A 25,768-nucleotide genomic window follows, 5' to 3' on the forward strand; every position below is an offset into this window, starting at 1 on the left:
CACAGGTGGATTGTATTTATCATCATTAGTCATTTAGGTCAACATTGGATCATTCAGAGATCCTCACTGAACTTCTGGTGAGAGTTTGCTGCACTGAAAGTAAAGGGGCTGAATAATTTTGCACGCCCAATTTTTCAGTTTTTGATTTGTTAAAAAAGTTTGAAATATCCAATAAATGTTGTTCCACTTCATGATTGTGTCCCACTTGTTGTTGATTCTTCACAAAAAAATACAGTTTTATATCTTTATGTTTGAAGCCTGAAATGTGGCAAAAGGTCGCAAAGTTCAAGGGGGCCGAATACTTTCGCAAGGCACTGTACATACATACATACATATATATATACACATACATTCATACATACACACACACACACACATATATATACACACACACACACACACACACACACACACATATACACACACACAGTTGAAGTCGGAAGTTTACATACTCTTAGGTTGGAGTCATAAAAACTAATTTTTCAACCACTCCACAAATTTCTTGTTAAAAAACTATGGTTTTGGCAAGTCGGTTAGGACATCTACTTTGCGCATGACACAAGTAATTTTTCCAACAATTGTTTACAGACAGATTATTTCACTTATAATTCACTGTATCACAATTCCAGTGGGTCAGAAGTTTACATGCACTAAGTTGACTGTGCCTTTTAAACAGCTTGGAAAATTCCAGAAAATGATGTCGTGGCTTTAGAAGATTCTGTTAGGCTAATTGACATCATTTGAGTCAATTGGAGGTGTATCTGTGGATGTACTTCAAGGCCTACCTTCAAACTCAGTGTCTCTTTGCTTGACATCATGGGAAAATCAAAAGAAATCAGCCAAGACTCAGAAAAAAAATTGTAGACCTCCACAAGTCTGGTTCATCCTTGGGAGCAATTTCCAAACGCCTGAAGGTACCGCATTCATCTGTACAAACAATAGTACGCGAGTATAAACACCATGGGACCACGCAGCTGTCATATGGCTCAGGAAGGAGACGCGTTCTGTCTCCTAGAGGTGAACGTACTTTGGTGCGAAAAGTGCAAATCAATCCCAGAACAACAGCAAAGGACCTTGTGAAGATGCTGGAAGAAACAGGTACAAAAGTATCTATAGCCACAGTAAAACGAGTCCTATGTAAACATAACCTGAAAGGCTGCTCAGCAACGAAGAAGCCACTGCTCCAAAACCGCCATAAAAAAAGCCAGACTTACAGTTTGCCACTGCACATGGGGACAAAGATCTTACTTTTTGGAGAAATGTCCTCTGGTCTGATGAAACAAAAATAGAACTGTTTGGCCATAATGACCATCGTTATGTTTGGAGGAAAAAGGGGGATGCTTGCAAGCCGAAGAACACCATCCCAACCGTGAAGCACGGGGGTGGCGGCATCATGTTGTGGGGGTGCTTTGCTGCAGGAGGGACTGGTGCACTACACAAAATAGATGGCATCATGAGGCAGGGAAATTAAGTGGATATATTGAAGCAACATCTCAAGACATCAGTCAGGAAGGTAAAGCTTGGTCGCAAATAGGTCTTCCAAATGGACAATGACCCCAAGCATAATTCCAAAGTTGTGGCAAAATGGCTTAAGGACAACAAAGTCAAGGTATTGGAGTGGCCATCACAAAGCCCTGACCTCAATCCCAGACAATTTAAAGGCAATCCTACCAAATACTAATTGAGTGTATGTAAACTTCTGACCCACTGGGAATGTGATGAAAGAAATAAAAGCCTAAATTAATAGCAGTGATCCTAACTGACCTAAGACAGGGAATTTTTTACTAGGATTAAATGTCAGGAATTGTGAAAAAAGTGACTTTAAATGTATTTGGCTTAGGTGTATGTAAACTTCTGACTTCAACTATACATACATAAATATATATTAGTGCATTCGGAAAGTATTCAGATCCCTTCAGCTTTTCCACATTTTGTTTTTCTCTTCAATCTACACACAATACCCCATAATGACAAAGCAAAAACACGTTTGTGGAAATGATTCCCCCCCCCCAAAAAAAAATCTCACATTTACATAAGTACATAAGCATTTTTTACTCAGTACTTTGTTGAAGCACCATTGGCAGCGATTACAGCCTCGTGTCGTCTAAGGTATGACGCTACAAGCTTGACACTACTGTATTTGGGGAGTTTCTCACATTCTTCTCTGCAGATCCTCTCAAGCTCTGTCAGGTTGGATGGGGAGCGTCGCTGCACAGCTATTTTCAGGTCTCTCCAGAGATGTTAGATCAGGTTGAAGTCCGGGCTCTGGCTGGGCCACTCACGGACATTGAGACTTGTCCCCAAGCCACTCCTGTGTTGTCTTGGCTGTGTGCTTAGGGTCGTTGTCCTGTTGGAAGGTGAACCTTCTCCCCAGTCTGAGGTCCTGAGCAGGTTTTCAAGGATCTCTCCGTACTTTGCTCCATTCATCTTTCCCTCGACCCTGATTCGTCTCCCAGTCCCTGCCACTGAAAAACATCCCCACAGCATGATGCTGCCACCACCATGTTTCACCGTAGGGATGTTATTGGCCAGGTGATGATCGGTGCCTGGTTTCCTCCAGAAGTGACACTTGGTATTCAGGCCAAAGGGTTCAATATTGGTTTCATCAGACCAGATAATCTTGTTTCTCTTGGTCTGAGTCTTTTAGTTGCCTTTTGGCAAACTCCAAGCAGGCTGTCATGTGCATTTTACTGAGGAGTGGTTTTCGTCTGGCCACTCTACCATAAAGGCCTGATTGGTGGAGTGTTGCAAAAATGGGAGAACCTTCCCAAAGGACAACTATCTCCACAGAGGAACTCTGGAGCTCGGTCACAGTGAATCGCACTATTGTTTTTGGTCACCTCCCTGACCAAGGCCCTGTCCCCCGATTGCTCAGTTTGGCAGTGCAGCCAGCTTTAGGAAATGTCTTGGTGGTTCCAAACGTCTTCCATTTAAGAATGATGATGGCCACTGTGGGGACCATCAATGCTGCAGACATTTTTTGGTACCCTTCCCCAGATTTGTGCCTTGACACAATCCTGTCTCGGAGCTCTATGAACAATTCCTTAGACCTCATGGCTTGGTTTTGCTCTGAAATACACGGTCAACTGTGGGACCTTATACAAACAGATGTTTCCCTTCCAAACCATGTCCAATCAATTGAATTTACCACAGGTGGACTCCAATCAAGTTGTAGAAACATCTCAAGGATGATCAAAGGAAACAGGATTCACCAGAGCTCAATTTCGAGTCTCATAGGATAAGGTCTGAATACTTATGTAAATAAGTATCGTTTTTTTTTTTATACATTTGCAAAATTTTCCAAAGATAACCGTTTTCGTTTTGTCATTATGGGGTATTGTTGTGTAGATTATTTAAATCCATTTTAAGGCAAAATGTGGAAAAAGTGGAGGGGTCTGAATACTTTCCCAATGCACTGTATATTCCGTCATCCCCCCCGCACGCACGGACACACACACACACCTCAGCCTCTCCATATCCCATGGTCTTCTCCAGCTTCAAGGCAGCTCTCCTCAACTTCTTATGGAGCTGGTTCCCTTTGGGGACAACCACTGTCTTCAGCGACCTCTGTCAATGGACACACGGGCACAAACACGTTACTCAAGCAGGCTACATGCCCACACAACACACACATTACACAGGCAGACCACACACACACACTTTAATGTTGACACTCATGCACATTAACATAAGTCCATATATTGTATATACTCGCGCCACATGGGTCATTCCAACTCAAAAGTACAAGAAAGAGGATTGACAACCACCATCTCAGATTGCTCTGAAATCGTTTCTGTAGTTAGAAACCGATAAGATTACTGCAACATTTTGAAATATAATTAGATCTATGATCAATTATGCTAATTGATTGCACCCAAATATTCATAGAATATTCAATAAATATAGTACTTAACAATGAGTAAGACATGAGGAATCCCCAAAAATGTTAAAAAGACACTCACGGATCCCCCCACACCAATCCCACCCCAAAAACCAGTATACAGTATAATTTTCCTTGTCTGACAAGTAGTATATGGGCGGCATTTAGCCAAGTGGTTAGAGCGTTGGGCCAGTAACCAAAAGGTTGCTAGATCGAATCCCCGAGCTGACAAGGTAAAAATCTGCCGTTCTGCCCCTGAACAAGGCAGTTAACCCACTGTTCCTAGGCCATCATTGTAAATAAGAATTTGTTCTTAACTGACTTGCTTAGTTAAATAAAAAATTAAATAAAAAAATAAATAAATATAGAGCTGCGACTCGCACTATTGTTTATTCCCAGTGAATTATTTGGTCATAGTTTTTTACCCGTTCAGAGAAATTTGTCATTGTAGTATCCTGATATGACCAGATTCTGATCACTAGATGGTGGTCTATGGAAAAGTTATGACAGCAATCCATGCGTTGGTTTTGTTTACCTGTCCATTGTCGGCTACCGAGAGCATGATCACACAGTCGTCCAGAACAGCTGATGCTCTCATGCTCTCAGTGTTGCTTGCCTCGAAGCGAGCATAGAAGTGATTTAGCTCGTCTGGTAGGCTCGTGTCACTGGGCAGCTCGCGACTGTGCATCCCTTTGTAGTTTGTAATAGTTTGCAAGCCCTGCCACATAAGACGCGCATTAGAGCCAGTGTAGTATGATTCAATCTTAGCCCTGTATTTACGCTTTGCTTGTTTGGTGGTTCGTTGCAGGGCATAGCAGGTTTTCTTGTATGCTTCCGGGTTAGAGTCCCGCACCTTGAAAGCGCCAGCTCTACCCTTTAGCTCAGTGCGGAATGTTGCCTGTAATCCATGGCTTCTGGTTGGGGTATGTACGTCAGTGGGGACGACGTCCTCAATGCACTTATTGATAAAGCCAGTGACTGATGTGGCGTACTCCTCAATGCCATCGGAAGAATCCCGGAACATGTTTAGCATCTGCTTCAACTGACCACTTTTTTATAGACCGAGTCACTGGTGCTTCCTGCTTTTATTTTTGCTTGTAAGCAGGAATCAGGAGGATAGATAGAGTTGCTGTCGGATTTACCAAATGGAGGGTGAGGGAGTGCTTTGTACGCGTCTCTGTGTGTGGAGTACAGGTGATCTAGAATTTTTTTTCCCTCTGGTTGCACATTTAACATGTTGATAGAAATTTGGTAAAACTGATTTAAGTTTCCCTGCATTAAAGTCTCCGGTCACTAGGAGCGCCACCTCTGGTTGAGTGGTTTCCTGTTTGCTTATTTCCTTCTACAGCTGACTGAGTGCGGTCTTAGTGCCAGCACCCGTCTGTGGTGGTAAATAAACAGCCACGAAAAGTATAGCTGAAAACTTTCTAGGCAAGTAGTGTGGCCTGCAATTTATCACAATATACTCTACTTCAGGCGATTCAAATCTAGACTTCCTTAGATTTCGTGTACCAGCTGTTGTTTAAAATATGTACAGACCCCCCCCTCTCGTCTTACTGTGTGCTGTTCTATCTTGCCGGTGCAGCGTGTATCCCGCTAGCTGAATATCCATGTCTTCATTCAGCCACGATTCCGTGAAACATAGGATATTACCGTTTTTGATGTCCCATTGGTAGGATATTCATTTGTACCTCGTCTAGTTTATTGTCCAATGATTGCACGTTGGCGAGTAGTATTGACGGTAACGGCAGCTTTCCCAGTCGCCTTCTCCGGGTCCTGACCAGGCATCCGGCTCTTTGTCCTCTGTACCTGCGTCGCCTCCTCTTGCAAATAACCGGGATGTCGGCCCTGTGTGTGTTTTACGCGTCACCCTTGTTGTAGAAAAAATCATTGTCTAATCCGAGGTGAGTGATCGCTGTCCTGATATCCAGAAGCTCTTTGTCTAATCCGAGGTGAGTGATCTCTGTCCTGATATCCAGAAGCTCTTTGTCTAATCCTAAACCATTTCTTCCGGCGCCATTTTAGACAACATTTAAGCACTCACTTTTACGTTTTTTATTTTTTATAATTTTTTGAAACAAGTACATTTTTCCATTTCACTTCACCAATTTGGACTCTTTTGTGCATGTCCATTACATGAAATCCAAATAAAATATTTTTAAATTACAGGTTGTAATGCAACAAAATAGGAAAAACGACAAGGGAGATGAATACTCTTGCAAGGCACTGTATTACCTCAATTACCTCGACTAACCGATACCCCCTGTATATAGCCTCACTACTGTTATTTTATTGTTGCTCCTTAAGTATTTTTTAAATTTTGTTTTATGTAAGTTTAGTTTATTTCAGTAAATACTTTATCACTTTTTTCCCCTAAAACGGCATTGTTGGTTAAAGGCTTGTAAGTAACCATTTCACTGTACCTGTTGTATTCGGCTCATGTGACAAATAACATATGATTTGAAATCCCATTGTGCTCTCTACTCTGAATATCTGGAAACATCTGTCAGCATTTTACACTTTCTGCCCATTCTCTTTTAAGCCCAATTTGTAACAACCATCTATTTATACCCGCCAAGCTTGACCAGGCTATTGTTTGTGGCGGGAGAGTGGTATGTTTCAAATATTTATTTTTAGATGGAACCTTTGCCAGTTTGAATGATCTTGGAGCTAAATGTAATTGGCCTCAATCAAATCTTTTCCGCTATTTCCAAGCTCAAAATTTTGTTTGTTCTCAGTTTCCTACCTTTCCTCAATCACCTCCTAACACACTATTAGAAGGAATCCTTTCGCTCCCGCAGATTCGGGGAGGTATGATCTCGGGACAAGAACTTGAGCTGAAGATGACTGGTGGGGAAGAGGCCCTTCTTCGGGTTCACTCTACATCTTTCTGTACTCGGTTACATTTTAATTCAGTTCAAAGTTTTCTGTATTTCATTTTTTTATACATTTGCAAAAATTTCTAAAAACACATTTTCACTTTGCCATTATGGGGTATTGTGTGTGTAATCTATTTAATCAATTTTGAAATCAGGCAGTAACAAAATGTGGTCTAAATACAAGTCTAAATACATTTCCTACCTGCCAATGTGACAGACTGATTTCAATGTGACATCATTAACCTCTGAACAGAAGTCAGAGTGTCAGATTGTGACTTTGCCTCTTGATAGATTGTACATAATTGCGGTTTGTGTGAATAATAGCTTTTGTGTGGTTAAGGAGAAGTAGAATGAGGCGTTAAGTTTCTGGGATATTTATGTATAGAGTTTACATTTTAGTAATTTAGCAGATTCTATCCTTTTTCGCACTGGTTCCCCATGGGAATCGAACACACAACCCTGGCATTGCAAGCACCATGCTGTACCAACTGAGCCACACGGGACACCGTTATAGTGAAAGTAGAGAAAAGGTCATTGCATACTAGGGTGTGTGTGGTTTTGGGGAACTGTCCGTTAAAAAGCTTGTGACTGGAAACCACAGGGATGCTCCGTGGCCTAACAGCAGGATGATAAGAGGAAGTGGCACCAACAGCGGTTGAGACTGTCACAACTCCTGGGTCATGGTTTGCAGATTAACCTGTCTTAATAAGGGTCAGTGGAAAGTGCTGTGTCATGTTAGTGGAAAACTACTGAAGTATACTGTATCACTGTATAGGCGGGGGGAGCTTTGCTTGGATATAAAAGAGTGCTGCGCCACTCGAAAGGCACGTATTCAGCTGTTGCATCTTTTGGTATTAAACAATTGAACTTCACTCTGAGTTGACTCGTGGTAAACAAGTTCATTGCATATTGAATAAAACGTATCACTATGAATGACGAGTTACGTAGTACTCTATATAATCTGAGTGATAAATCACCTGGTACTCTACATAACCTAAGTGGCTATTCACCTGGTACTCCATTATACTCTGAGTGACTAATCAACTTGTACTGGAGATTCTTCATTAATCTTGCATTTATGTCCAGGACTAGGGTTAATCAGTGTCCGGGAAACCACCACTATAGAGCCTAAATGGCTAGTCACCTGGTACTATATGCCCTGAGTGACTACAGTAGTTACATGTTACTATATACACTGATTGATGAGTCGTCTGGTACTCTATATAGTCGGAGTGACTATTCACTATATACTCAGCACGACTAGTCACCTGGGCCTGGTTTTCCCCTCATAATTTCCCTTCAAGTTTCCTTAACTTTAAGTCAGTTGCACAAATCATTTGAAGGAGAATTTCCCCCTTAAATTAAGTGAAAGGGTGGCCATAACATTCCCTGAACTGCTTCATTTAGTATGGATATCAATGTAAACAGCATTTGTGAAGGTGAATGTGTCATTCACCCTATTCCAACGAAACTACTGAACGAGCTGCTTCCTGTGCTTGGCCCTCCTATGTTGAACATAATAAATGGCTCCCTATCCACCAGATGTGTACCAAACTCACTAAAAGTGGCAGAAATAAAGCCTCTCTTGAAAAAGCCAAACCTTGAACAAGAAAATATAATAAACTAAAATTGGCCTATTTCGAATCTCCCATTTCTCTCAAAACTCTTAGAAAAGCTGTTGCGCAGCAACTCACTGCCTTCCTGAAGACAAACAATATATACACAAAACATTTCAGGCTAGTTTTAGACCCCGTCACAGCACTGAGACTGCACTTGTGAAGGTGGTAAATTACTTTTTAATGGTGTCAGACCGAGGCTCTTTATCTGTCGTCATGCTCCTAGACCTTAGTGCTGCTTTTGATATCATCGATCATCACATTCTTTTGGAGATTGGAAACCCAAATTGGTCTACACAGACAAGTTCTGGTCTGGTTTAGATCTTATCTGTCGGAAAGATATCAGTTTGTTTAAGTAGATGGTTTGTCCTCTGACAAATCAACTGTAAATTTCGGTGATCCTCAAGGCTCCCTTTTAGGACCACTATTCGTTTCCCTTTTTATTTTACCTCTTGGGGATGTCCTTCAGAAACAGAACGTTAACTTTCACTGCTATGCGGACGACACACAGCTGTACATTTCGATGAAACATGGTGAAGCCCCAAAATTGCCCTCCCTGGAAACCTGTGTTTCAAACATAAGGAAGTGGATGGCGGCAAATGTTCTAACTTTAAACAGACAAAACAGAGATGCTAGTTCTAGGTCCCAAGAAACAAAGAGATCTTCTGTTGAATCTTGATGGTTGTACAGTCATCTCAAAAAAACTGAAGGACCTCGGCGTTACTCTGGACCCTGATCTCTCTTTTGACGAACATATCAAGACTGTTTCGAGGACAGCTTTTTTCCATGTATGTAACATTGCAAAAATCTGAAACTTTCTCTCCAAAAATGTAGAAAAAATAATCCATGCTTTTGTCACTTCTAGATTAGACTACTGCAGTGCTCTACTTTCTGGCTCCCCAGATAAAGCACTAAATAAACTTCAGTTAGTGCTAAACACGGCTGCTAGAATCTTGACTAGAACCCTCAAATTTGATCATATTACTCCAGTGCTAGCCTCTCTACACTGGCTTCCTGTTAAGGCAAGGGCTGATTTCAAGGTTTTACTGCTAACCTACGAAGCATTACATGGGCTTGTGCTTACCTATCTTTCCGTTTTGGTCCTGCCGTACATACCTACACGTACGCTACGGTCACAAGACGCAGGCCTCCTTACTGTCCATAGAATTTCTAAGCAAACAGCTGGAGGCAGGGCTTTCTCCTATAGAGCTCCATTTTTATGGAATGGTCTGCCTATCCATGTGAGAGAAGCAGACTCGTTCTCGACATTTAAGTCTTTATTGAAGACTCATCTCTTTAGTAGGTTCTATTATTGAGTGTAGTCTGGCCCAGGAGTGTGAAGGTGAATGGAAAGGCACTGGAGCAACAAACCGCCCTTGCTGTCTCTGACTGGCATCTCTCCACTGGGATTCTCTGCCTCAAACCCTATTACGGGGGCTGAGTCACTGGCTAGTGCTCTTCCATGCCGTCCCTAGGAGGGGTGCGTCACTTGAGTGGGTTGAGTCAATGACGTGATGTTCCTGTCTGGTTTTGCGCCCCCTCAGGCTCGTGCGGTGGAGGAGATCTTCATGGACTATACTCAGCCTTGTCTCAGGGTAGTAAGTTGGTGGTCTGTTAATATCCCTCTAGTGGTGTGGGGGCTGAGCTTTGGCAAAGTGGGGTAGGGTTATATCCTGCCTGTATGGCCCTGCCTGGGGGAATCGTCGGACGGGGCCACTGTCTCGACCCTTCCTGTCTCAGCCTCCAGTATTTATGCTGCAATAGTTTGTGTCAGGGGGCTAGAGTCAGTCTGTTATATCTGCAGTATTTCTCCTGTCTTATCCAGTGTCCTGTATGAATTTAAGTTCTCGCTCTCTCAAGACAGCAGGTGTGGTAGAGATACTCTGAATGATCGGCTATGAAAAGCCAAGTGACATTTACTCCTGAGATGCTGACCTGTTGCACCCTCTACAACCACTGTGATTACATGAACATTTGAACATCTTGGCCATGTTCTGTTATAATCTCCACCCAGCCCAGCCAGAAGAGGACTGGCCACCCCTCATAGCCTGGTTCCTCTCAAGGTTTCTTCCGAGGTTCCTTCCTTTCTAGGGAGTTTTTCCGAGCAACCGTGCTTCTACACCGGCATTGCTTGCTGTTTGGGGTTTTAGGCTGATGTAAGAAGGGCTTTATAAATACATTGATTAATCTGCTCGGGTTACAAAAGGAAAACATCAACCAGCTAGCTATTTAGCTAAACGATGGAAGGTGCACAATCCATGGCACAATCCTCTGCATGGTTTTTATCTTCTGAAGCAATTTGGTTATCCTGTCTTGATTGTAGAAGTTTTATTTTGCTATCTCACAAAATTAAAGGCATCTCTATGATGAGACGTTTAGTATGTGAATCAGGCCGTCTCCACGGTAACCAGATACTCTTTCTGTCATACATGCCTTCAAATTACCGTAAAGCCCCTTAACTATGCCCTTAAGGAAATATTTGAGGGTCTCTAGGCTACGCCTTTGAACAATTCCCTTAAGGAATAATATTCCCTTACCTAACTTTTAAGATGTTTTATGCAACCGGGCTCTGGTATTTATATAATCTGAGTGACTATTCACCTACTACCCGTGTTGTGTTCAAGACCAGCTAAAGCGAGACCGATTCAAGACCAAGACCGGAGCAAATTGAGTCCAAGTCAAGACCAAGGAGGGGGACAAGGGGACTGAGACACAGTCAAGACCGAGACCAGAAAAATGCAAATCCAATTCAAGACCATGATAAGAGCTCAAAATGTCCAGTATTTTTGTGTTCATATTTCAAAAGAACATATGGATTCTTTAGACATTCAGAATAGTGAAAACATTCTGAGGGAAAATAGAGCCACTGTACAAATGATTACCAATCCAAACACAGTAGGAGCAATGGGCCTTTACACCTTCAGAGAAAGGCTCAGGATTTATAAAATGATGATACAAATTATTTCATATTATGTTCTGATTTAATCTCTTCGGTTTTTGTTGGAAAGGAAAGAATAAAAAATGCATTCTCTTTGCTGGTCTCTGGGGAGATAAAATCTAGCTTTCTAAGTCAGCCATGAGCTAGGCCATCATATGCTAGATAGAAGGCAAAGGTTAAATTTCAAATGATCAACTGGTGAGTGTAACTGAGAATTTTTTATTGCAGATCGCCTGCTGTTAGCCATCTCTTTGAAAATAACTTGTGTGTGAAACATGGTTGCATTTAAACTTTAGGACACCGGTTACTTTGTGTGTTAAATGTTTTTTTTTTGCTTAGCCTATTGGCTGTGTTTTTGCATTCTTATGATTGGGACCTACTGGCTTATTATGTTAATGTGAATGGACTGCTTATCCTTTAGCATCATGCAGTGTGTGACTGTGGTCTTTCCATTAGCCCTATGCAGTGGTGTCTGGGGAAGTGAGTAAACTCGAATTTTGCCAAAAATACCCCGAAAAGGCACCCTGTGTGAAAAACCCAGTTTTTTTTCACTCTCAAAATCACACCTGTGTCCACCCAGGCCTACACCTCTGATGCAAACAGCTCATGATGACCGAATTGGCTCTCTCAAATAGCTTACAAACCAACACTTTGGTTTGTAAGACAGCGTAAGTAGACAGCGTAAGTTGAAAAGTATTTCCTACCCTACCGGCTACCGAAGTCATTATTCTGTGAGCTGCTCCATGTTAAAGCCAGTTGAGCTGAGCGCTCTTGCTGCCTGCAAATTATATTCCGCTGAAACTTGGCTGTGTGTGCAGCACCCATGTCAATAAATTTCACGTGCTTTGCAATTGTGTAGGCTACATTATGGATGATTTCTCTATTATACTACATAATTGATAAGTAGTACACCTCCACTACACTACTTTGATACGCATCAGTGGGGATTAAAAAGTGAGTATACGCAATGCCCATTGAACAAAAAAAAGTGGGTATATGGCTTATACCTGCGTATACCCTCAACTAGACCACTGGCCCTTTGTGTTTTACAAAAAGTGTACTCTCCTACATTAGTGCTCTGGTATTACGGTCCTTTCAGAATCACGAACCTGTCACATACTGAAGACCTATAGGTTCACCACTGTACTAATCTGTCACACACTGAAGACCTATAGGTTCACCACTGTACTAACCTGTCACACACTGAAGACCTATAGGTTCACAACTGTACTAACCTGTCACACACTGAAGGCCTACAGGTTCACCACTGCGCAACATGTCACACACTAAAGGTCCAAACATGTCTAGATAGATAAAGACTTAAGATATGAATGGTTCAAGAAACGAGTGTATATATATTTGGCCTGGAGAAGTGGTTTATGCCCTGACCGAATGGAAGCTTATAGGTTCTTCCTGAGACCAGTGAAGTGAAAAACTACGAGTCTTCACTGTCCGAGACAGAGTACAAATGTTTCCGACGAGACACTCAATATGTGGTCTCAAGACCGGACTCGAGTACTACAACGCTGCCTACTACTCTATATACTTGGATGGACTAGTCACCTGGTACTTACAGTGCATTAATAAAGTATTCAGACCACATCCCTTTCTACAAATTTTGATTAGTTAATTTTTTTTACTCGTCAATCTACACACATTACCCCATAATGACAAAGCGATAACAGGTTTAGACATTTTTGAAAATGTATTAAAAACAAACAAATACCTTATTTACATAAGTTTTCAGACCCTTTGCTATGACACTTGAAATTGACCTCCGGTGCATCCTGTTTCCATTGATCATCCTTGATGTTGCTACATCTTGATTGGAGTCCACCTGTGGTAAATTCAATTGATTGGACAAGATTTGGAAAGGCACACACCTGTCTACATAAGGTCCCACAGTTGACAGTGCATGACAGACCAAAAACCAAGCCATGAGGTCGAAGGAATTGTTCGTAGAGCTCCGATACAGGATTGTGTCGTGGCACAGATCTGAGGAAGGGTACCAAAAAATGTCTGCAACATTGAAGGTCCCCAAGAACACAGTGGCCTCTATCACTCTTAAATGGAAGAAGTTTGGAACCACCAAGATTCTTCCTAGAGCTGGTCACCTGGCCAAACGGCGCAATCGGGGGAGAAGGACCTTGGTCAGGGAGGTGACTAAGAACCCGATGGTCACTGTGACAGAGCTCCAGAGTTCCTCTGTGGCAATGGGAGGACCTTCCAGAAGGACAACCATCTCTGCAGCACTCCACCAATCAGGCCTTCATTGTAGTGGCCAGATGGAAGCCACTCCTCCTCAGTAAAAGGCACATGACAGCCCGCTTGGAGTTTACCAAAATGCACCTAAAGTACTCTGACCATGAGAAACGAGATTCTCTGTTCTGATGAAACCAAATCTGAACCTTTTGGCTTGAATGCCAAGCATCACGTCTGGAAGAATCCAAGCACCATCCCTACGGTGAAGCACAGTGGTGGCGGCATCATGCTGTGGGGATGTTTTTCAGCGGCAGGTACTGGGAGACTAGTCAGGATCGAGGGACAGGTGAATAGAGCCAAGTACAGAGAGATCGTTGATGAAAACCTGCTTCAGAGTGCTCAGGACCTCAGACTGGGGTGAAAGGTTCACCTTCCAACAGGACAACGACCCTAAGCACACAGCCAAGACAACGTAGGAGTGGCTTTGGGACAAGACTCAATGTCTTTGAATGGCCCAGCCAGAGCCCGGACTTGACCCGATCGAACATCTCTGGAGAGACCTGAAAATAATAGCTGTGCAGCGACACTCCCCATTCAACCAGATAGAGCTTGAGAGGATCTGCAGAGAAGAATGTGAGCAGCTCCCCAAATACAGGTGTGCCAAGCTTGTAGTGTCATACCCAAGAATACTTGAGGCTGTAACCACTGCCAAAAATGCATCAACAAAAGTATTGAGTAAAGAGTCTCAATACTTACAGTGGCTTGTGTAAGTATTCACCCCCCCTTGGCATTTTTCCTATTTTGTTGCCTTACAACCTGGAAATAAATAGATTTTTGGGGGGTTTGTATAATTTGATTTACACAACAAGCCTACCACTTTGACGATGCAAAATATATTTTATTGTGAAACAAACAAGAAATAAGACAGAAAACTACAAACTTGAGCTTGCATAACTATTCACACCCCCAAAGTCAATACTTTGTAGAATTACAGCTGCAAGTCTCTTGGGGTGTCTCTATAAGCTTGGCACATCTGGCCACTGCTCCCGCTGGTGTACAGCAATCTTTGGTACCACAGATTCTCAATTGGATTGAGGTCTGGGCTTTGACTAGGCCATTCCAAGACATTTACATGTTCCTCCTTAAACCACTCAAGTGTTGCTGTACCAGTATTCTTAGGGTCATTGTCCTGCTGGAAGGTGAGCCTCCGTCCCAGTCTCAAATCTCTGGAAGACTAAAACAGGTTTTCCTCAAAAATGTCCCTGTATTTAGCGCCATCATTCCTTCAATTCTGACCAGTTTTCCAGTCCCTGCCGATGAAACAAATGGATGATGTTCTCGGGGTGATGAGGTGTTGGGTTTGCGCCTGATAAAATAATTCAAATGTTGAAAGATAATGATGAAATAATTCCACTGAAACCTTATAATTGTATGAAATTGATTAGAATCATAGAATGATTAATCTGATGTGTGTAGTTGTAGTCAGAATTAGGGAAAAACACACTGTCTGAGCAAAATTCGGTGCCGACCTGGCTAGGCTTCTGAGAGACTTGGGAGAGGACAGGGAGTACTTCTCAAGGTCTCCCTAATCTCGGGGGAATGGAACTGTCGGCTGGGTAGTGATACAGTATGTCCGTAGGATACCTACTGTTTGTGTGTGAAGGTATGAAAGCAACATTTTAGTCTCATCTGACCAGAGTACCTTCTTCCATATGTTTGGGGAGTCTTATTTGTTTCTTTAAGCAATGGCTTTTCTCTGGCCACTCTTCCATAAAGCCCAGCTCTGGAGTGTACGGCTTAAAGTGGTCCTATGGAGAGATACTCCAATATCCGCTGTGGAGCTTTGCAGCTCCTTCAGGGTTATCTTTGGTCTCTTTGTTGCCTCTCTGATTAATGCCCTCCTTGCCTGGTCCGTGAGTTTTGATGGGCGGCCCTCTCGACAGGTTTGTTGTGGTGTCATATTATTTCCATTTTTAATAATGAATTTAATGGTGCTCCTTGGGATGTTCAAAGTTTTGGATATTTTTTTATAACCCAACCCTGATCTTTACTTCTCCACAACTTTGTCCCTGATCTGTTTGGAGAACTCCTTGGTCTTCATGGTGCCGCTTGCTTGGTGGTGCCCCTTGCTTAGTGGTGTTGCAGACTCTGGGGCCTTTCAGAACAGGTGTATATATACACTGAGATCATGTGAAGATCATGTGACACTTAAATCAAGTCCACCTGTGTGCAATCTAACTAATTATGGGACTTCTGAAGGTAACTGGTTGCACCATATCTTATTTAGGGGCTTCATAGCAAAGGAGGTGAATACATATGCACGCACCACTTTTCCGTATTTTATTTTTTAGAAGTTTTTGAAACAAGTTATAGTTTATTTCACTTCACCAAGTTGGACTATTTTGTGTTTATCCATTACATGAAATCCCAATAAAAATACATTTATGTTACAGGTTGTAATGCAACCTAGGGATGAATACTTTTGCAAGGCACTGTATGTAAATGTATGTAAATGTAATATTTCCGTTTTTTATTTGTAATACATTTGCAAAAATGTAGAAAACAAACTTTTTTTTTAAAAGTTTTTGCTTTGACATTATGGGGGTAGTGTGTAGATTGATGAAGGAAAAAAACGATGTAATCACTTTTCGAATAAGGCTGCAACGTAACTAAATGTGGAAAAAGTTGAGGGGTCTAAATACTTGCCGAATGCACTGTATATACGTTATAAGTGTCTAACCACCTTATACTCGGAGTGACAGTGTCATGGAAATATTCAGTCAATAATATTTCTCAAATAGCAGAGCCTGTGAGTTAGACTATTACAAATAGACTATTACAAAGTAACAAGCCGAGCTGGTCCAAAGATCAACTGATTTTCCAGCCTCGGCACACACTTTTAATTCAGTTTTCAACCTTACGTCACACACATAGTAACTCCTCTTTATGTTAATGATTCATCCCCTCTGGCATTTAGCCACCATTATCTTTTTGCATGGCAATAATTCTAGCTTGGTTTCACATTCCATTGGTGGAGTAACCATAGCAAATGGTACAAGGGTAAAAATTAGGCCATAGCAATGGTACCAAAATAAAACAGACATGCACACTCCCAAGGCAGGTGCATGTCTAATGGTGCTTAAGTAATACAAACCTATGCTCCTAATATACGTCTAATGAACCTCACTGGACTAGGTAATGGCTTCCCTTAGCCTAATGACTAGACACACATATAGAGCGCACTTATTCTGCTTACTACTTATTCTGCTTACTACTCTAAGATGTATAATGTGCACACATGTACTGGAAAATTCCCAATACTAGTTATGTGGTACTCCATATGATCTAAGTGATGGTTCCTTGTTACTTACCAGGTAGGAAAGTCGGTGGCAGTCTGTGGTTACATGGACGATGATGGCATACTGGAAGACTTTACACCCACACACCTGGCAGAGGTAGAGGGGGGGCTGGCCGTGACTGTGGCACTCGATGAGTGCACTCAGACCTGGGGGTGGAGGGAGAACTAACAGTGTCACCACAAGGTTTATAGATTTCATATTTCTCAGGGCTTTAACCATAACGTCTAGCTCTGGGAAGAAGGTACAGGACAATCTGTAGGACAACACCTTTATAGTCAACTCTGAATCTCAAAGGACAGTCCAGACCAAACAGTATCAGCTAATGAGACAAGGCAAGACAAAAACCACAACTTTACAAAAACATTCAGGTTGGAGAGTTCAAAATGTACCATCGTACAGTTGTTTTTATTTGGTAATCAGGCTGACTAGCATTTATTACTTTCGTGGATGTATGCACGTAACATAACTGGCATCGTAGCATCTTTCAACAGACTGTGGGATGAAACCACTAACGAGGAACATTGTTCCGGGCTGCAGATTTTGTCACAACTTTCGTCAACTTCGGATGGATAAATCACAATTTCATAGGTGATCGATCTTTAGAATTTCAGAAGGTGAGGGGACATTTGGCCAATAGACTTGCCCGTAACTTGCAAAGAAAATCGTTCTAGTATCTATTCTAAGCAAGTATGTAAGAGTTATTATTTATTATTTTTTTTTTGTGTAATTTGTTTAGCCCCTTTTTCTCCTCAATTTTGTGACTACGATCGTCTTATTGCTGCAACTCCCAAACAGGATAGGGACAGGCAAAAGTCGAGTCATGCGTCCTCCGAAACATGATCTGCCAAACTGTTGTTCTTAACACCTGCTTGCTTAACCTGTAAGCCAGCTGCACCAATGTGTTTGTGGAAACTGACGACCGAAGTCAGCCTGCAGGCGCCCGGCCCCCAACAAGGAGTCGCTATAGCGCAATGAGCTAAGTAAACCCCCACAGTCAAACCATCCCCTAACCCGGACGACACTGGGCCAATTGTGCACCACCCTATGGGACTCCCGGTCACGGCCGGTAATGACACAGCCTGGGATCGGGGGAAAAAATTATTGGATATGCTTAAAAATGACAGTATGTTAAACTCCTTTTGGCTTTCAATGTAGTAGAATTTGCAGCACACGTTTGAAGAAGAGAAGCATATTTTCAGACCCACAGGTGTTTGACAACAGCTGATATTAGATAAAAGGACAGGCTGTACCAAAATGAACTAGTGAGAAACAACGCAATTGCGAATTATATGATGCATTCTCATTATAGAGAAGCCTAGTATGTGGACATTTGTTGCTTATAACAAATTAAGGTCATATAAACAATATTGCTAATTATACATGACAATGGATTCAGATATTGCTCCTACAGCATCCCATTTGTTTTTATATTTCCCTTTGTCTTAATTACCCACCCTAACTCATCAAGTTTGCTAACTAAACACTAAAAGGTCTGAAAATTGTTACTTATCTTATGCTTTACTTTAAATTGGTAATACCTTAAGATCTAAAAAAAGATGCTGCTTAAGAGACTCCATGTGTTAGGCTGGCACATGCAGTAACTGTGTAATGATAGGGCATGGAGAACTGGGGAGGTTAGGGAGGGGAAGGGGGGGTTTACAGGGAGGGTTTTCTGGGTGGGAACGACCAATGGGTGAGTTTCCCTGTGGGTCCTGCTTTTTGTTACATATCCATGGGCTTATCAACACTAACGATAACAATTATATCATTAATATAACATTTCTTTCTGAAAAACAATGGCAACACTAGCTGTTCATGTTCCAGCTGTCGTGACATCCGAGCAAGAAACCATATTGATATAGCAATGCACCAAAAACACACCTGCTCCATTAGGACGCACATAGAAAGCAGAACCATTTGTACAAAATTACTGCTTTTTCATCAGCCCCAAACAAAACTGATTGTGTAATCATAATGATGAATAAGAAGCTCAAAAATCACCATATTGGGTTAAGGCAAAGACCAAGAAAGCAGAAACTGACTTTATTACTGTACTGTGTATGCTCCAAATTCATATGATCCTATGTATTTTCATTCTCTGAACAGCATAATGTTACAATTAACTGAATTCCATCTAGATATTGGGACAGACATGAATGCCATTTTGAGCATGCGGGACAAAACTAATAAAACCAATTACAATCCAGGCTCTCCAACATACAGTGCCTTGCGAAAGTATTCGGCCCCCTTGAACTTTGCGACCTTTTGCCACATTTCAGGCCTCAAACATAAAGATATAAAACTGTCTTTTTTTGTGAAGAATCAACAAGTGGGACACAATCATGAAGTAGAACGACATTTATTGGATATTTCAAACTTTTTTAACAAATCAAAAACTGAAAAATTGGGCGTGCAAAATTATTCAGCCCCTTTACTTTCAGTGCAGCAAACTCTCTCCAGAAGTTCAGTGAGGATCTCTGAATGATCCAATGTTGACCTAAATGACTAATGATGATAAATACAATCCACCTGTGTGTAATCAAGTCTCCGTATAAATGCACCTGCACTGTGATAGTCTCAGAGGTCCTTTAAAAGCGCAGAGAGCATCATGAAGAACAAGGAACACACCAGGCAGGTCCGAGATACTGTTGTGAAGAAGTTTAAAGCCGGATTTGGATACAAAAAGATTTCCCAAGCTTTAAACATCCCAAGGAGCACTGTGCAAGCGATAATATTGAAATGGAAGGAGTATCAGACCACTGCAAATCTACCAAGACCTGGCCGTCCCTCTAAACTTTCAGCTCATACAAGAAGAAGACTGATCAGAGATGCAGCCAAGAGGCCCATGATCACTCTGGATGAACTGCAGAGATCTACAGCTGAGGTGGGAGACGCTGTCCATAGGACAACAATCAGTCGTATATTGCACAAATCTGGCCTTTATGGAAGAGTGGCAAGAAGAAAGCCATTTCGTAACCTGTTAAGCCTATAGGGGCGCTATTTCATTATTGGATAAAAAAACGTGCCCGTTTTGTCACGAAAAGATGCTCGACTATGCATAGAATTGACAGCTTTGGAAAGAACACAGTCTAACGTTTCCAAAACTGCAAAGATATTATCTGTGAGTGCCACAGAACTCATTCTACAGGCGAAACCAAGATGAAACCAACAGGAAATTAGCAGAATCTCTGAAGCTCTGTTTTCAAATGTCTCCTTATATGGCTGTGAATGCAGCAGGAACGACCATGTGCTTTCTGTGGTTTCTTCAAGATGTCTGCAGCATTGTGACGTAATTGTAGGCATATCATTGGAAGATTGGCCATAAGAGACTACATTTTCCAGGGGTCCGCCCGGTGGCCTTTGTCTAAATTAGTGCGTAATCTTCAGTTGCGGTCATTTTGTCCTGGGATTCAGAACGGAACGCACACTTCCACAAAGGATATATCTTCGAAGAGATATGTGAAAAACACCTTGAGGATTGGTTCTAAACAACATTTGCCATGTTTCAGTCGATATTATGGAGTTAATTTGGAAAAAAGTTCGGCGTAATTGATGACTGGATTTTCGTTTTTTTTTGGTAGCCAGACGTGACAGCACCAAACGGAGCGATTTCTCCTGAACAAATAATCTTTCAGGAAAAACTGAACATTTGCTATCTAACAGAGTCTCCTCATTGAAAACATCTGAAGTTCTTCAAAGGTAAATGATTTTATTTGAATGCTTTTCTGGTTATTGTGAAAGTGTTGCCTGCTAAATGCTAACGATAATGCTAACGCTAAATGCTACACTAGCTAGCTACTGTTACACAAATTATTGTGTTCCTATGGTTGAGAAGCATATTTTGAAAATCTGAGATGACAGTGTTGTTAACAAAAGGCTAAGCTTGAGAGCTAGCATATTTATTTCATTTCATTTGCGATTTTCATGAATAGTTAACGTTGCGTAATGGTAATGAGCTTGAGTCTGTATTCACTATCCCGGATCCGGGATGGGTAGATCAGAGAGGTTAAAGATATCCATAAAAAGTGTAGTTTAAAGTTTGCCACAAGCCACCTGGGAGACACACCAAACATGTGGAAGAAGGTGCTCTGGTCAGATGAAACCAAAATTGAACTTTTTGGCAACAATGCAAAACGTTATGTTTGGCGTAAAAGCAACACAGCTGAACACACCATCCCCACTGTCAAACATGGTGGTGGCAGCATCATGGTTTGGGCCTGCTTTTCTTCAGCAGGGACAGGGAAGATGGTTAAAATTGATGGGAAGATGGATGGAGCCAAATACAGGACCATTCTGGAAGAAAACCTGATGGAGTCTGCAAAAGACCTGAGACTGGGACGGAGATGTGTCTTCCAACAAGACAATGATCCAAAACATAAAGCAAAATCTACAATGGAATGGTTCAAAAATAAACATATCCAGGTGTTAGAATGGCCAAGTCAAAGTCCAGACCTGAATCCAATCGAGAATCTGTGGAAAGAACTGAAAACTGCTGTTCACAAATGCTCTCCATCCAACCTCACTGAGCTCGAGCTGTTTTGCAAGGAGGAATGGGAAAAAATTTCAGTCTCTCGATGTGCAAAACTGATAGAGACATACCCCAAGCGACTTACAGCTGTAATCGCAGCAAAAGGTGGCGCTACAAAGTATTAACTTAAGGGGGCTGAATATTTTGCACGCCCAATTTTTCAGTTTTTGATTTGTTAAAAAAGTTTGAAATATCCAATAAATGTCGTTCCACTTCATGATTGTGTCCCACTTGTTGTTGATTCTTCACAAAAAAATACAGTTTTATATCTTTATGTTTGAAGCCTGAAATGTGGCAAAAGGTCAAAGTTCAAGGGGGCCGAATACTTTCGCAAGGCACTGTATACCCTCTGATTACAACCTCATTGATGCCTGGTGAGCACATAATCCAAAAGCAAACGAGTATACTTTCTATTCAAATAGGCTTAAAACATTCTCTTGAATAGATTTTATATTATCTACATCTCTATTTTCTCAAATTAAAAAAATAGAAATTCGACATATGAAGTTTTCCGATCACCACGCCTACTACTACCGATTACAACATTTCAGAATCTCCTAAAAGAGCCACAGGATTGCGTTTCAACATTTACATTTCTACAAAATCCTACATTCTGTGATCAATTTGAAATTGAACTAAATACATTTATACTGATCAATACAAATTCAGTCGATGACCCCCAGATTCATATGGGATGCCACCAAAGGTTTTATAAAAAATAATGCAACTGCATTTGCATCTGGGTTGAATAAATCACGATTAAAAATAAAATAAATCAGAATTGGAATTCTTAACTGCGTTAGAGCATTCTCAACAAACACTTTTTTCATACCAGGTAGCTATTAGCACAAACATTCCTGGGTCGCTCCTCTTTTCAGTTCTCTGCAGCTAGCGACTGGAACGAGTTGCAACAAACACTCAAACTGGACAGTTTTATCCTAATCTCTTCATTCAAACACTCAATCATGGACACCCTTACTGACTGTTGTGGCTGCTTTGTATGATGTATTGTTGTCTCTACCTGCTTGACCTGTGCTGTTGACTTTGTCCAATAATGTTTGTACCATGTTTTTGTGCCGCTACCATGTTGTGTTGCTACCATGCTGTGTTGTCATGTGTTGCTGCCTTGTTATGGTGTTGTCTTAGGTCTCTCTTTATGAAGTGTTTATGTAGCAGAATTGGCCATTCATCGAGTTAGACTCAACCATTACTTCCATGGTAATCGTCCCAGTCATTTGTTGGCCAACTAGCTACGCAGTAATGATCAATTAGCTGAAATAGAAACTATGGAATCTGAAACAGAGGAATTACTATCAGAACCCAAATTAAATCAAAGATTCTCCCTCTTCTATAACTTTACACCATTCTAAATCCAAAGCAAGCCAGACTAAGTCCTTTGTAAAGGAATTAAGAACAACTTTTCTCTCAATAGAGGAAGCCACCTCACTGGGAACCCAAATCTCTATCAATGAACTCAAAAGAGCATTGGATAGCATGAATAAAGGCAAATCACATGGGTGGGATGATATTTAAATGTTGAAATCAATTAGGCAAACTATTACTATTGCTCAAAATGAATAACACAGTAATTTAGAAAAAGGTTCATACAGCACTAATTTAGCTTTTATTGAAAAAAAAAAAAGGGTGCTACCCAGTGTTCTCACTATCGCCCCCTATCTTGGATAAACACAGTTTTCCAAAATGTTGTCATCCCGTCTCGAGATTGACTTATCCAAATTGGTCCACATGTAACAAAAATAGGCTTGTTAATTTTTTACATTTAATTTAAAAAATGTAATCCTTGGATAACCTCCGTGGACTATTACATATGCTTCATCAGAAACAACAGCTCCTTTGGCTGTTTTATCTTTCGATGCATATTAAAAAAAACTTTTGATAGACTAGAACGGTCATATCTATGGTTGGTCTTGGAGCATAAGGGAATTGGCTCCAATTTCATTAATATGATTAAAATAGGATATGCCAATCCCTCAGTCATAGTTATAACAGGAAATATTTGCTCTGCTCCTTTCAGAATCACTAGAAGTAGCAGACGAGGCAATCCGATTTCTCCTTTGCCATTTTTATTATCCATCAATCTAAGGAAATAAAACCAATTTCCCTCATATCTATTGAACACCTTCTCATTATACACAGACAATATTTGACTATATCTAGACAATGTATCTCTATCCCATTAAAGACCATAAATCATTGGTGCCCAGGACCAATAGGGTCTAGTAGACCACATAAAAGTTTGAAAAATGTATTCACAGCGTTACCAGAGTCCGCTTAAAAATAATGAGGTCAACAGTTCTGAAGCACCGTATGTTTTGCTTACAGGTTAGCTTCTTTCTCAAATATTACTGCGCAGGCAAACTATATTTAAAAAACTGCTTGATTTACATAAAATTGGACCAACCCGTGGCACTATAGTTGCTACATTTATTTTCCAAACTGTCACTACTATAGCAACCATCTGCAGTTGGTACGGTTACATTTCCATGCTTGCGAGACCTGTAACAGACCTGTACGAGAATATTCTTCATTGTTCCAGTGGTCGTTTAAAAAAAAAGTTGTTGTTATGTTTTTAATGACTGCTGGACCAAGCAGCAAACTGAAAATCTACCACTTTCAGTGAGTGGGAGGAAGATTATTTTTTTACCTCAATAAATTCAAAATGTTTGCGTCTCATTTGCCATTCAAAACGTAGCTGCAGCATGCAGTGCAATTCATCCAATCAATAAGTTGAAATGTTATTTCATATTGACGGGGTGTCGACCACATTAGGAAGAGGGTGGAAAAAGTAGATCCTATGTAACTAAAGTCTGGTCACCCCTGCCATAAATTAATTCAGTTTATTATCATGTTATAAAATTAATCTAACCAAATCAGCATTTCTGCCTCTCAAGACCCAGATGGAGGACTCCATCTCTACTTATGGAATTCCAATCATTTCTCTTTTTAAATATTTGGGAGTAGATATATTTCCAATTATAAAACCAATGGCAAAAACTTTAACAGAACGCTCAACTCAATTAAATCTGACCTCAGTAGATGGACGAACATCCCAGTTGCTTTAACCAGCAGAATACCTATTGTCAAAATGAATAAATTGACACGGTGACATTTCTGTCGTTCAATGCTTCCCATGTGTCCTCCTCCTGGCCATTGGGATAAAATAGTGTGGTTTCAAATTTACAAAGAGAGAAAGACGTATGTTATCCATACAAAACGTTAAAGAGAAATATGGTGTCTCCTATTGCCCTGGAAGACGTGGTCTTTACTGATATATCCCATAAACAAATGTAAACTACACCTTGGTCCCATTACTGCTCACACAATCTCTATTTGGTACAAAATTGAAAAACAATGTAAATGGGAATCAAAATGGCATGCTCATACACCAATATTTCACAATAATGCCTTGTGATCTGGAAGGTGGCTTTTTCCATCCCCGCAATGGCCCAAATGTGGAATTTTACAACTCCTTTTTTCTATATTTACAATTTGGGTCAGCTATACTGGCCTATGGAGTCCCTTTGGAAACTCACCTACTGAACCATCCAATGATGGGATTTATAAATACATTATTTTGGCTTCTGAAAGGACTGATCTCTATAATATATAAACAACTTTTGGAAAGCTCATATTCTGAGCTAGCCAATAAAAAAAATATGGTCCACAGATCTAAGTGAATCTGAACAACCCTTTAATTGGAACAGAATACGAAACAATATGACCCTGGCATCCGTAATCCAAACCACGGGCGGGTCGACTACAGCTCGGCATTTAACACCATAGTGCCCTCCAAGCTCGTCATCAAGCTCGAGACCCTGGGTCTCGACCCCGCCCTGTGCAACTGGGTACTGGACTTCCTGACGGGCCGCCCGCAGGTGGTGAGGGTAGGCAACAACATTTCCACCCCGCTGATCCTCAACACTGGGGCCCCACAAGGGTGCGTTCTGAGCCCTCTCCTGTACTCCCTGTTCACCCACGACTGCGTGGCCACGCACGCCTCCAACTCAATCATCAAGTTTGCGGACGACACAACAGTGGTAGGCTTGATTACCAACAACGACGAGACGGCCTACAGGGAGGAGGTGAGGGCCCTCGGAATGTGGTGTCAGGAAAATAACCTCACACTCAACGTCAACAAAACTAAGGAGATGATTGTGGACTTCAGGAAACAGCAGAGGGAACACCCCCCTATCCACATCGATGGAACAGTAGTGGAGAGGGTAGTAAGTTTTAAGTTCCTCGGCGTACACATCACAGACAAACTGAATTGGTCCACCCACACAGACAGCATCGTGAAGAAGGCGCAGCAGCGCCTCTTCAACCTCAGGAGGCTGAAGAAATTCGG

The 25,768-nt window shown here is 41.4% G+C and overlaps 1 protein-coding gene across 1 annotated transcript in view; it reads right to left on the bottom strand.

The window, feature by feature from the left end:
- The window catches only part of LOC139372363 (uncharacterized), a 102,333-nt gene that overhangs the window by 32,016 nt on the left and 44,549 nt on the right, over positions 1-25,768 (bottom strand). The window contains exons 31-32 of the mRNA XM_071112078.1: positions 16,887-17,020; positions 3,463-3,567 (exon numbers count right to left, since the gene is read on the bottom strand). Coding sequence (XP_070968179.1) covers positions 3,463-3,567; positions 16,887-17,020 — 239 coding nt within the window. The remainder of the gene's footprint in view (positions 1-3,462; positions 3,568-16,886; positions 17,021-25,768) is intronic.

This window comes from Oncorhynchus clarkii, chromosome 18 (genome assembly GCF_045791955.1).
Source record: "Oncorhynchus clarkii lewisi isolate Uvic-CL-2024 chromosome 18, UVic_Ocla_1.0, whole genome shotgun sequence".
Classification (NCBI taxonomy): Eukaryota; Metazoa; Chordata; class Actinopteri; order Salmoniformes; family Salmonidae; genus Oncorhynchus; species Oncorhynchus clarkii.